General features: G+C 42.6%; 1 protein-coding gene across 3 annotated transcripts in view; it reads left to right on the plus strand.

The window, feature by feature from the left end:
- Nucleotides 1-4086, plus strand: part of MIER3 (MIER family member 3) — a 23914-nt gene extending 19828 nt beyond the window's left edge. For all 3 annotated transcript variants that reach the window (XM_059725161.1, XM_019495871.2, XM_059725160.1), the window contains one exon: nt 74-4086. In XM_059725161.1, the coding sequence (XP_059581144.1) occupies nt 74-531 (458 nt within the window). In that variant the 3' untranslated portion in view covers nt 532-4086. The remainder of the gene's footprint in view (nt 1-73) is intronic.
- Nucleotides 4087-14389: the final 10303 nt, after the last annotated feature.

Genomic DNA, 14389 nt, shown 5'->3' on the forward strand with positions numbered 1-14389 from the left:
AAAATAGCTTTTTGATGTAACTACATCATGGAAACAGATAATGTATTTAAACTTTGTTCCTTTTATTTTTTAGCATTGACTAATAGCGTAGCTACAGTCTGCCACTCTACAGATGTGAACTGCTTGGATGATGCCTTTTCTCCTCTGGACAGCTTACCCCGAGCACCAGTTAATCATGTGCCTGTTGTAACAGAAGAGTTGCTTAACTTGCCCAGTAATGGCGAAAGTGATTGTTTTAATTTATTTGAGACAGGATTTTATCACTCGGAGCTAAACCCAATAAACATGTGCAGTGAGGAGTCGGAGAGGCCTGCCAAGAGATTAAAAATGGGGATTGCGGTCCCTGAATCTTTTATGAATGATGTTTCTGTAAATAACCTCGGTGTGGACTTTGAGAACCACACACATCATATTACCAGTGCCAAAATGGCTGTCTCAGTCGCTGACTTTAGCAGTCTATCTGCAAACGAGACAAATGGCTTCATCAGCACCCACACTCTACACCAACATACTGCCCTTCACTCAGAATGATTCCAGCGGTGAACTACAAAAACAGTGGGTACTTTATGCAGTAGCAGTAAACTTGATGGAAACTATCAGGTTTGCTTAGTCTTTCACTGGAAGTTTGAACTTTATGACATCAGTGATGTCTTTGTATGTATAGAACTATATCTTGATTTATCAAGAGTAATTTCATTTTTCAATCCATAAATGTGGAAATGTCATATGATGTTTGGCAGAGTTTAGAACTAAGAGAACTCTGTGGTGCAGCTTTAAGCTCTGCTTCAATTTTTTTTTAAAGCCTGTAGACAGAGTCCACCATCTCAAAACCAGCACAGAAGTTCTGAACTGATTGGAGTGGCTTTTTAGTCTAAGTTACTTTTGCCGTAACAGATGCAGTGGAATAACGATGTTTACAGGTACCAGTCCTGATCCCTGCTCAATGTAGCATTTTTTTTTTATTTTTTTTTTTTTAAATAAAGGCAGGGATGGGTTTCTTTAATTTAAACTGCACAAACATACAAGGATGTTTTTTAAATGGAACCTTCTCTCATGTGATACTAAACTAGAGCACTTCAGTTTACAAAACAGCAAGTTCATCTTTGGTGGAAGCTAGCACAAGGGACTATATGAGCAAAGGATGAAGACACACACTTGGATGCTGTTGCAAAATTATAGGCCATGGCTACCTTACACAGAAGTAATTATACTGCCAGAAGGTGTCTGTGTACTTAAAACTTATTGGCTACAACAAACGAATTTTAGGGTATTACATTCTAATGGGGTTTTGTCCACAGCTTTAAAGAATACAGTGTAATAAATAACACCAGTTATTGTGTATCCTAACTTTTTCTAGAGGCAGCTGATGTTGTATAAAACCACAGTCTGCACAGCTTAGGATCTACCACTAAATGGTTTATGTTCTGGGACACATCTTAAATTGTTTGAAGCACTGCAGTTCAAAGTGTTACACTTGAGGGACTATCTAGATTAATATAAAAATACAGTAGAACCTTGAAGTATATATCTGAAAGCTTTCTTTGGCATGGATAACATTAATTTGTTTTGGCTGGTCTTTGTCTCAAAATGGCACTTTGCCTCTTTTCTCAAATAGAGTTGAGAAGTACAGTTGCATTCCATACTCTAAAGAACTGTTTCGTTTCATTCAAAAAATTTTGAGCATTTGATGAAACTTTAGCCAGAAACTTTGTGGATGGCCATCAAGGATTGTTGTAATACTTTTTCTGTTTTTTTTTTTTTGTTTTTTTTTTTTTAAGTTATGATGCTATTCAAACCAACTAGTATTGGCATGTAATATACTTCCAGAGTGTGCAACTTGCAGGTTAATTTTTGGTCAGTCTGAGTTGTAGTAAAGTACAACTGAATTGCAGTAGACTTCCCCCCCACATGCTTTTCTTTGCACTGTCCATGACACAGAGTTAATTGCCACTAACTTTTTTTTTTTTAATGGTTTAAGTTTTGACTGCATTGTTGATATTTGTAGTATTTGCTTCAAGGTTATGCTGAATAACTAGGAAAGTAGCGACTTACGTAGTATTTGAAAGGGAAGAGGGTATTTATTACGCATACTGTGAACTGCATTGACATCCTGAGTCTTGGATGCAGCGTATTGGGTTTTCTTTACAGCATTTTAATGAAGATTGCTTTAAAGTGTTTACGCAATAGCACGTTTCCCATAAAAATTAGTTTAGCACAGTGGACAAAAGTAGTTAGTGATAATTTGTTATCAATTCTTTAACTTATACATCTGAAGTGTATAATTCTAGTAAGTACACAGTAAATAACAGGTAGCCTTGGCCCTGTGTTGTACTCTGACATTTTTAGTCAAGTTGTCAGCTTCTTGTTGCTGTGTTTTGTGCTGAACTTTGTACCTTGTTTCTTTTGTTTATGAATCAACACATTTTATGTAATTTTGTAAAATACTGGCCATAATCTTTCATTGTTATACATTCAAGTTTAACTATGGGTTTACAGTGGCTGGTCTGTATAAAAATCATTACACAAAAGATGACTGAATGCTTATACCAGTTGCACTTAAATGAACATGCCCATTCTCATTAGCTGATGCAGTAATATATTCAGTTTATCTATGCATTGCTGGGATCTTAATATAGACAGAGTTGTCTAAAGTTTGGATTGTCAGCAAGTTGAATGGACACTTTAGTTATTTAATAAAGACTTTTGACCAAAATTCAGAAAATGGTATGAGAGAAAAATGAATTCCGGCTAGTCTGATAGATTTTTTTAAATGCTGATCTAATTTAGCCTCTTGGCTAGCTAGCTGGTATCGTTTACTTTTAATTCCTTGTTAAAATGAGGCAATAATTTGCAAGATTTTGTAAATATGTAAATTCTGCATATCTTTTTAGATATCTATTTCAATATTTTCTGACTACTTCTGTGTATAGTAACATTTTTGTGCATGCTTGATGTGACATTCATAAAATTTGTACCACTATGACTTTATCCATGTAAAATAGCTATTTATTGAATTTTTCTTTTAAAAGCTGGACTTACTTATTTTTCTCTCAGTTTAAACATTTTAAATGGAGAACTTGTTACTGTTTATTAAAAGAATTGCGTTTTGAGGGTCATGAAGATAACAATTACAAACACATGAAGTTATTGCCTTGATTTTCAGATGGTGAAGCACAATTCTTATAACAAACTGTGATGAATTCTTTGTCCTTTGCCACATTTTTTTCTCTTCATACGAACAAACCAAAAATCCATAATGGGCAGTTGCAGTGTTGGTAGATATTTTCTTTTTTTTTCATGTACAGGGAATCTGAAGAGGATAGCTGATTCATTTAGAAGTGTAACTGGTGCTGTGATTTATAGCAATACTTTTACTTTTGTTAGTCATATGTCATCTTCTCATGCTAGATTTTTAAATGTTGAGTTTTCCTCTTGTCATGGTCAAACTGCTGAATTTACTTGAAGGATGTACAATACTGTTTGAAGAATACTAAATTGTGTACAATTAGGTCAATGAATTGTGCAATTGTTTCCTGTTTTTAATTTTTAAAACTGAGGGTCAAAAATGTGTGAGAACTTCAGATCCAGTAGAACATAGTAATACTACTTAATTTAACCAAAGTCTCTAGTGAGTATTTCAACTTTTGAATGTAAACTAATGGATAAACTGACCAATGGGGATGCTATTTGCCCAGACCTACAAGCACATTGTCTGCAGACAGGAAACTAAATACCGTAATTTATAAATTAATGACAAGATTACTATGTTTTGTTTGTTTTTAATTCCTATTTTTCATTGGAAGGAGGAATATATTGCCAGTTGTTAAAAATGCAGTAGGTATCATTATGGTCCTCCTATCCTAATCAGCCAGTGATTTCCAGTCTGAAATAAGTACCCTGTGCATAATGACATGAATTAGTGACAATCGGCACAAGTTTTAGTATCAGATGTTCAAGAGGAAGTTGCTATTGTTGCATTGGTTTTAATATTTGTACATAAACACTGATTTTTTTGAGCATTATTTTGTATTTGTTGTACTTTAATACCTGGTGTACAGTTCCAGAAATAAATGTCTGGAAACCTTTCTTCGTCTGTAAAATCATTCATGCATCTACGATACTATTACTTAATATTTTCAGAACTCTTATTTTAGCCTATATAGTTTGAATTGCTTCTAATCAGACACTACCACTTCATGTTGTATAGGCAAGAGTGTTTCAGAACATGTTATAGCAGAGAAAAAATGCAACAGGTTTTGCCTTGCATAACTCCTTGACTTAATACAAAGATTTAGTTTCATTTTGAACGTTTCTGCAATAGCAATCAAATTGGATGCAGAGCACACTGTTTTTTCATCCTCCTCCTCATTGTATAGATGTAGAAATGGAGACAACTGAAGTGATTTTTACCTAAAAACCCTGAGATCAGATCAGATGGAAATGTTTAATTACTGCCATCTAGACCTATTTGCAAGCAGATCCAAGCTGTTTAATTTCTTCTTCAGTGTTTATCTCCTTGAAGAAATTAATTAATCCCAGTAGCAGTACAGTGCTGCTGACCTTCCAGTAACTTTTTAAAAAAGACTTAAATGTGGGTACCCTCTTTTTTTTAAGTTAACAAAACCTTCACCTTTTTCTTCTGTGCAAGGGCTTCTGGGTATTGAGCCTAATACTGTACTGGTTGTTGTGTGGACAATCGGGCAAATACAACATGTCAGTTTGACCAAATGTCTGCCTCCACACTCTTTCTAGGAGGCAGACATTTGGTCAAATTGGCATTTGTTACAATTTGCCTGCTTGCCCACACAACAGCCAGTATAGTATTTGGCTCAGTACAGAACGTCTTGCTGTAAAGAGGTAAAGGTTTTGTTAACGTGGGGACTACATTTTTTTTTTTAAGTAAATGGAACAGAATGGGGCAAGGCATCATGCAATTATACGATCATTGGTAACAGTTTATCAGATATTTGTTAGGGCTTTTTTACAAGGCCTACAAGAAACAAAAGATAGACCAGTGTAATGAGACTGTCATTGATGACATCATTTCTTCAACAGGTTTAGGAAATACAGATTAAAGTACTGTAACATGGATACACAACTGCTTGGATCATGGTCAACAAGTACTTGCTGATGGTTCAATGTCTAGTTGGGAGGAGGTATCAATTGGGGGTTCCCCATGGGTGTGTCCTGGTTCTAGTATTGTTTAAAATATTCTTTAATGATTTAGACACAGATTTGAGTTCATCTTTAGCCAATTTGTGGATGAGACCAAGCTGTGTGGAGTTGCAGACATTGAAGGGTTGGACCAGGCTTCAGAATGACCTGGACAGATTGGAAAAAGTGGTCACAATCAGATGTGATTCAACAAGGACAAGTGTGAAGTCCTGCACTTGAGATTAAATAATTGCATGCACAAATACAGACTGGGAAATGACTGGGTAGGCTGCAGTACTATGGAGGAGGACCTATGGGTTACAGTGAATACTGGCCAATGGTGCCCTCTTGTTGCAAAAAAGGCTAGCTGTATACTGTGTTGTATCAGCAGGAGTCACTTGCAAATCAAGGGAAATTCTTCCATTCTTCAGTGCTTGTGTGGCCTCTCCTAGAATCCTGTGTTCACTTTTCAGTCCCATGCTTCAAGAAGGATGAAGACTTAATGAGGAAAGGCTAAAAAAAAAAGTAAGGTAAGTCTGGACAAGAAAATTGAGGGGATTTGATAGCAGTCTTCAAATGCCTGAAAGGTGATTTATAGAGAGGATAGAAAGAGACTATTCTCTGTGGCCACAGGGGACAGAACTAGGAACCAGTAGCCTCAAGCTTCAGCAGGGAAGTGTAGGCTGGAGATTAAGAGAAACTTTTTGACCATGAAGGTGATCAAGCATTGGAACTGGCTACTTAAAGAAGTAGAATATCCAACCTGGAAGTTTTCAAGAGTGGGTTGGACAGACACTTGTCAGGGATGGTTTAGCCAGGGATCCTGCTGCCTTGAGGAGGCTGGTCCAGATGACTTTCCAGCCCTGCTTTCCTATGATCCTACATGCTTTCTCAATCATCTCTTAATGGGATCTTGGAAGAAATTTTATCAATTACAGCATCCTCCCATTTTCTTTGATGATAGAATGTAGAAAAACCAAAGTGATGGAATGTAAAAAATAAAAAAAATCACACAAGCCTTTTTTTTTTCTTTCTTGTATTGAAGGAACTAAAGTATTTTTTCCATATCTAGCCTTCGGTACCTAAAAGCAGCTTAAATCCAGACCCTTCAAACCATAACTTTGCTAACTGGCTAAACCTAGTACCCTATCTTCCTGGAGGCTTAGGTGCCTAGTAAAAAGGCCCTGGAGGCCTACATTTCTGCTGCTTGCCACATTCACACCCACCAGAGATGCAGAGAGCAGCTCTGAAGCATAAGCCCCAGAAGCAATTGCAAAGGATGTTATTTCCCTACCGTTCCGGGGGGTGTAGCCAAGGATTCAGAGAGGGGCAGGTTGCAATGCTACTTTCACACCATCCTCAGCCACATGCCCTTTTTCCTTGCATATGGTGCATACAGGTTTCCCTCGATTTATGCGGGTTCTGTATATGCAAATTTGCTCTAATGTGATGACCCTTTTTAACCAAAAATTCATTATATGCAAAGTAAATTCACTCTTATGGGTTCTGTGTGGTGGAAGCCCACAGTTAGCTGCTTTGTGCGGTGCATTGTGGGAGTGACACGCACCAAAATATAGTCTCGTGTGTGATCTGTGCTCCTTGCTCATTGTCTGCAACACGTGTTTCTGTATTTGCCATCCCCATTATGATAGTGTCCTGTGCTTGTGTGTACTGTCTGCTGTTGGTGAGTACCAAAATTGTCTTGTAAAAGTGGTAGAAATGGGTCTGGGGGTCAGTACAGTTGAGGTCTTGGAACGTATCCCCATTTGTTACGTTGTAAAGTGGGTTCCCTTTGGGTGAATTTGAGTTATGCGCCATTTTCCAGGAATGCACCTACACCATAAAGCGAGGGAAAACTGTATTTTCACTTTCCAGTGTGCTACTAGGTATCCCTGCTCTCCACATTTGTGGCAAAGTGTGGGCTGCCCCCATGAACAACGGCTAGCTGGGGGGGAATGGCGACTGCCCACAGGTGTCAGCGGCATGGTGGCAGTGAAAGGGGGACTTCCTGCAGGTGGCTGCAGTGACGTCAGTGGTGAGGGCAGGTCGAGTGGGGACTGCTCGCAGGCAGTCACGGCAGCATCAGCGGCGAGGGTGGGGATGGTGGACGGCAAGCGGGGACTGCCCACAGCTGCCAGCAGTCGCATCAGCAGCAAGGGGGGGTGCAGCAACTGCCTGCAGAAGCCAGCGGCAGTTTCAGCAGTGGCCAATTTCAAGGGGAGCATGTGCCCCTCTGTCTCCCCCCACGTGTCGTCTATGGCTGCCCTGTTAGTACACAAAGCCCCTGTAGGGGCACAAGGAGATTGATGGGGGAAGTGCTGCAGCTCACCTGGCTTCCCAGGTTTGCTTTTCAGCATTACTGTAACCTTCCAGGCTCCAGTCCATTGCACCGCTTTGTCCAAAACTTCCTCCACTCTCCCCACTTTCTCCTATTGTCTTTGGAGCCACAACTCCAAAGTCCTCCTCTAGCTCTCTAGTAAACATTTGGATTGTTATCTTCTTTCCCTCCGTGCGTCTCCTCCAGAAAATTCAAAAGCCTTCATTTTGAGATCTTCCCTAACCAATTTGAACAGCTGCCAGAAATCCAATCTGTTCTCTGGATTCCTGAAACCCAGCTCCCATTCTGCCCTGTCCAGCAGTCAAATTTGATAATACAAATTCTTCATCTCTACCTTGATCAGGTGTCTCATGATCTTGAGTGCAAAATCCTCTTTTTCCACACTGTCTGGCATCTTTCCTGGCTGCATGTATCCCGACTTCATCCAGGATCTCACTGGGTAGCTTCTCTTCTTGCCACCATGTTTTGCTTTGGTATGGGGGTCCCATTTACCCCCTTGCAGGGGACAGAGACCCCCAGGGCTGACAAGTCCCCAGATTTGCTGAGTACTAGGCTGGTGCTTTTGCACCAAAATCAAAAAAAACCTGTGTCCTGCCAGAAGCCTGACTCCACCACATATGGGGTTGTCAGGGACCCATTTACTAGCACCTTGCTGCTCATGTTGCTGTGCACTGTCTTTATCCAGGTGATGAAGGTTAGGGGGACCCCCCTTTTTCAGTTTCACAAATAGGAACCAATGGGATACCTGGTCATAGGTCTTCCCCAGGTCAAGGTTCAGCATGGTGGTGTTCAGCTCCCTTTACCATTGGTACTTGTTACCAGATTTGCCCATCACTTTGAGATGTGCTCATTTATTAGGGATACGTTTCTAGGGTCTTTGTAATTCTATCAATGTCTGCTTGTGTTACTTGTGTTTCTGTATGGAGTTGTAGCTCTTCCTTCTGCAAGTACTCAACCCCAATGGAGCTATCTTGCAGGACTCAGTTTCAGTGGGGCTGGGTTCATCCAGCCACCAAATCAGTCACACACACTAACATGACATGCCTGACCAGGCTGGGTTGATCAGCATGTACAGGCTGACACCCTCATATGCCAGGAATCAGTTCATTAAGGTAACAATAAAATGCAGTCAGACACAAGCACACAGGTGAACAGAATACCTCTGAATTAAGCTGGGTGTCCAGCTGACAACCTTATGGGCCAGCATTCAGTTCATTAGGGCATGTCTGAGCTAAACTGGGTCAATCAGCCTATACAAGCTGATCCCTTATGTGTCTGCCTCAGCACATCCCAATCTTTTCCCCTCACTGTCCTAGTAGTGGTAGTCTCTTGATGAGTGGACCCCACAGTATTTCTGGGCTTCACAGGGATCTTTGGCTTAAGTAAAAGAAGTGTTGCTGCAGAGCAAGTGGGGAAGGGGAAGCAGAAAAGGAGAAATTCACCCAGTTACCACCAGTTTGACTATCAAAGTTATTTATTGGTAAGTATATGAAATTTATAATGGCAATAGTAGTAATAGATATGCAAGAAAATACTAACAAAACAATTAGAATATTACCCTGGTTTAATTGAGTATTTGGGGAAACTTAACTCAAGCTTAACTAATACAATTTAGGTTAAAAAAGCTATGCCTAGAGAGAAAAAGAAAGAGGGAGAAAGAGAGAGAGCGAGGGAGCTGGGATCTCACTGTTCCAAGGCACTCGGGTGATTTGTTGACAAGCAAAGTTTCTAACATGATCATTGAAGGGAGACTATCTGTTTCTCTCAGCTTCTAGAGAACAACAGCAGATGGTGTCAGAGAGATTTCTCCCTCTTGAAGCACACCGTTTGCTGCTTTATAGCTTTCTTATACCCTTAGTCCAGCCTCTTCAAAGCGTTCTTTTAATTGTGTAAATCAAGAGGGTACCAAGCCATAATTGACAGGGAAAATCCTGTTATATAAACAGCTTCAATTTAAATGAATTGCCTTTTTCAGTGACAAGGGGTTATTTGGTTGGGAACATCTCAAGAAACTGATTAACAACCAGGAAAAACATTAAGTTTTAAGGAGTTAACCAGACCCCTAGGAGCCAGCTTGAAATTATTATGAATATAGAAGATACACTAGAAGTGATACCACATCGTTTCTTCTCAGATGGGGGGGGGGGGGAATAGAAAAAGTCCTTTGTAAGTCCAGCAAGCTGGGGGCCAGGGCTCCCTCAGGAACACAGAGCTGACAGATATCATACTGTATGACAACTCTATGACATCATCAATGGTGGAGGCCCTGGAGTGCCAGATTAAGGTATTCCAGACAACAGACCAATGGCTGGGCTCCATTAGAGATGCGGAGCAGGAGCTGGACTCTTACTTTCAGGCTCTCCACCCAATGGCTCATGACAGACTGGCAGAACCAAGGAACCGCCATGAAGTTCAGCCTGGGGTTGCCTGGATGAGTTGTCTCTGGCCCAAAGAGGCGCAGCACCAGGGTTACCACTCCCCTGGAGCTGCACAACCACTTTGCACCTCTCGCATCAACGGAGCCAGCCATACCGCCGGCTCCAGCATACGAGAATGCAGGGCCACCAGCACCTGTGCCTAGAAGACGCAGAGTTATTGTGATGGGTGACTCCCTCCTTAGGGGGACTGAGGGAGTGATCTGTCACCCTAACCCCCTGGCCTGTGAGGTCTGCTGCCTGCCTGGAGCTTGTCTGGGATGTGATGGAGAGGATCCCCAAACTCTTCCAGCCCTCCGACCACCATCCAATACTACTCATCCATGTAAGCACCAATGTTACGGCATGGAGAAGTCCAGGCCGGATCATGTATGACTACAGGGCTCTGGGAGCTGGGTTTAAGAGTCTGGGGAGACAAATAGTTTTCTCTTCAATCCTCCCTCTTCTAGGACATGGGCTCTGGAGGGATGGGTGCATCAGCGAGGTGAATAGAAGACTCCAGCGATGGTGCCATCACAAGGGGTTTGGCTTCCTCAACTATGATCCACACTTCAGAGAGAGCGGACTGTTGGTAAGGGATGGTCTCCACCTCCCCTAGAGAGGGAAGAAGCTTTTCTTGGTCAGAATAGCTGACCTTCTTGACAGGGCTTTAAACTGAGACTGCTGGGGGATGGGCAGTCTACTAACAGTTCTAGCCCAGGTCATGTCAGCAGCACTACCAATAACTTGGGCAGCCCAAGGGAACCAGCTCTGGTGACAGCCCAAGGAAAGATCCCACTTAATGCCTCAGAGGAGCATTGGGCTTCTCCTGGTAGACTTAACTACCTGTAAACAAATGTCAGGAGCTTGGGAAATAAGCATGAGGAACTGGCTTTTCATGTGAAAATGACTATGACCTTGTAGGAATTATGGAGACCTGATGGGACTCCACCTATGATTGGTCAGTGGCAGTAGAGCGTTACAACTTGTATAGGAGAGACTGTGTGGGAAAGAGGGGTGGGGGTGTTGCTCTCTACATCAAGGATTAGCTCACCACTCCGCAGATTGAGTTTTCAAACCAGGAAGGGTTTCTTGAGACCCTCTGGGTCAAGATATGAGGAGAATATAGGGAGGGTGACTTACTTGTAGGAGTCTACTATAGACCTCCCCACAAAGAGGAAGACATAGATTGGGAATTCAATAGGGAACTGGTTGAAGCTGCACGCTCCTGATGCATGATCATCCTGGGGGGACTTCAACTTCCCTGAATCCCTTAGGATGAGCGCATAGCCAAATCTGACAGGTCATGTAGCTTTCTCATGTGCATAGATGACCTCTACCTAACCCAGGAGGTCTATGGGCTGACTAGGGGAGAGGCATTACATGATCTGGTCCTGGCCAAAAGGGAGGACCTGGTGAGTGATCTGTGGATCGAGGGAAAGCTTGGTGACAGCGACCATGAATTGGTCACCTTCTTAGTTCACCAAAGAGCAGGCAAACCCCTCAGTAAAACAGAAGTCCTTAACTTTGGGAAGGTTGACTTTTGCAAATTGAGAGAATTGGTCAGTCAGGCAATTAGAGGCCATACACCCCCCAAGAAAAGGGAGTACACAAGAAATGGTCAGCTCTCAAAAACATAATCCTTGAAGCACAGGGCAAAGCCATACCATCTCACAAGAAACGCAGTCAATGGGTAAGGAAGTGCCCCCATGGCTGAATAAGGAACTGTTGGACCTCATTAAGCTCAAAAGAGGAGTCTACACCAGCTGGAAAACAGGAAGCATTACCAAAGAGCATTACTCAGCACTCACCTGCACCTGTAGAAAGCGGTCAAGAAAAGCCAAGTCACAAACTGAACGTAGGCTAGCTACAGGAATCAAGGACAACAAAAAGTCCTTCTTCATATACGTGAGAAGTCAGAAAAAGAACAAGGATAACATTGGGCCCCTGAAAGATCCAACAGGGCAACTGACATCCAATGCCCAAGAAAGAGCCAATCTCATAAATGACTTTTTTGCATCAGTTTTTCACCCTTAGAGGAGGATCACACTGCCAGGAACTGCACAAACCAATCCAGGAGCGGGCGATGGGCCCAAAGTCAATGTGCATCAGGTGAGGGAACACCTTGAGAAACTGGACATTCAGAAGTCTGTGGGCCCAGACAGAACGCACCCAAGAGTCTAGAAAGAGCTGGCAGACATCATTGCATCCCCCTTGGCAGAGATATTTGAAAAATTGTGGCGTTCAGGCAAGGTCCCGGATGACTGGAAAAGAGTCAACGTGGTCCCTATCTACAAGAAAGGGAGAATGGATCAACTGGGGAACTATAGACCAATGTCTGATGTCCATCCCTGGAAAAATCTTGGAGAAAATCGTCAAGGGATCCATCAACGCCAGACTAACGGAAGGCAAGCTTCTGAAAGCCAGCCAACATGGCTTTGTGACTGGCAAGCCTTGCTTGACCAACCTCATCTCCTTCTACGACCAGGTAACATGTGCCCTGGACAAGGGAGACGATGTGGACGTTATATATCTGGACTTCAAGAAGGCCTTTGACTTAGTTCCCCACGATGTCCTCCTGATTAAGCCGGGGAACTGTGTCCTTGATCATCATATGGTCCGATGGCTAGGCAACTGGCTACAGGGTCGGATCCAAAGAGTATTAGTTGAAGGGAAGAAATCAACATAGCGCAGTGGGACCAGTGGAGTCCCTCAGGGCTTGGTACTTGGGCTGGTACTCTTTAACATCTTCATCAATGATTTGGATTCGGGAGTCAGATGTGAACTGGCCAAGTTCATGGACAATACCAAGTTATGGGGGAAGGCAGTCACACCGCAGGGCAAGCCAACTTGGACACACTCTCAAGGTGGACCGACCAAAAGTTGATGGCCTTCAATGCAGAGAAGTGTGAGGTGCTGCACCTCAGTAGGAAGAACCCCCAGCATACTTACAGGCTCAGCAATGCTTGCTAGCACCATGACCAAAAGGGACTTGGGCATCTTGACTGACCACAAGATGAATAGGAGCCACCAATGTGATGCTGTTGCTGGCAAAGCTAACCAAACTGGTGTGCATCCACTGATGCATCTCAAGCAAAACCAGGGAAGACATCCTCCCACTTAACTTGGCCCTGGTCAGACCATAGCTGGAGTACTGCATCCAGCATTGGGCCCCCCACTTCAGGAAGGACATGGAGAAGTTGAGAGAGTCCAGAGGACAGCCACTCATATGATCCAAGGCCTGGAGGAAAGGCTATAGGAGGAGAAGCTGAGGGACTTGGGACTCTTCAGTCTGGAGAAGAGAAGGCTCAGGGGGGGGACTTGATGGCAGCCTACAATTATATAAGAGGGGTGCATCAGGACCTGGGAGAACCCCTGTTCACCAGAGCTCCCCAAGGGATAACAAGGTTTAATGGCCATAAACTCCAGGAAGGCTGATTTAGACTAGACATAAAAGAGGATTTTTACAGTGCATGTGTCCAGGGTCTGGAACAAACTACCCCCAGAGGTGGTGCAAGCACCTACTCTGGACTCCTTCAAAAAACAGGTGGATATATTTCTTGCTGGGGTCACTTGATCCCAGCTGACTTCCCACCTATAGAGGGGAGGGAGAGGGGGGGAGTGGACCCGATGATCTCATGAGGTCCCTTCCAGCACCTAATGTCTATGAAATCTTGCAGTTGTATCAGGACTATATGGATCTGTTGCCCTAGAACCATGTAAAATTGGTCCTTGTGTGTCATTGCACCTATAACTGACTTAAATCGCTTGGCCAAGTACATACTACAAGGATAGATTAGCGTAACCCAGCAGAAAAAAAACCCATAGTAGGTCCCTTTAAGTGCAATTCTCCTCATCACTGACTTTTTTTCAAGTCATGGTGAGCCACTGCATTGAATACATTTTTACTTCCTCTTCACTTCCACAGCTGAGCTGTGTCTTTCTTTCCTATTTCCAATTATTCCTGTTTCTTCACCACCTTAAGTGTCTGGCAAACATCACAACAGACCCCCATACAATTCATCCAGAATCCCTGTCTCACCCTTCCCTTATGGTACCAGCAGGCAGATGCTGGTTGCATTGGACAGTTTCAATCCAGGCCCTGGGAGACCTTTTGCATCGTGCTATGTAGGAGAAGGCCCTAAGTAAGATGGATAGGTTGACTTACAATCCTCTATGAGGGCACTGAACTCCTAAATTACCTCAAAGGAGTCATTGCCAGGAATAAAAGAACAGAATGAGGAGGCCACTTCTAATAAACTAATGGTAAATGTGAACTTCACAGGTTCCTAACAAGTAGTGTACTACTGTAAAACCCAGTAATTTAATATAGCTATTGGTGACATACAAATGGTAAAAAAAAAAAAAAAAAAAAAAAAAAAATCCATGTCTCTGCCTGAGGACACATTGCTGCTGAGAGATTACATATGGATAGCATCTGGGGTTTTTTCAAAAAATGCCAAGATGAGCCAGGTATCTGGAG

The sequence above is a fragment of the Alligator mississippiensis genome, chromosome 3, assembly GCF_030867095.1.
Source record: "Alligator mississippiensis isolate rAllMis1 chromosome 3, rAllMis1, whole genome shotgun sequence".
NCBI lineage: Eukaryota > Metazoa > Chordata > Crocodylia > Alligatoridae > Alligator > Alligator mississippiensis.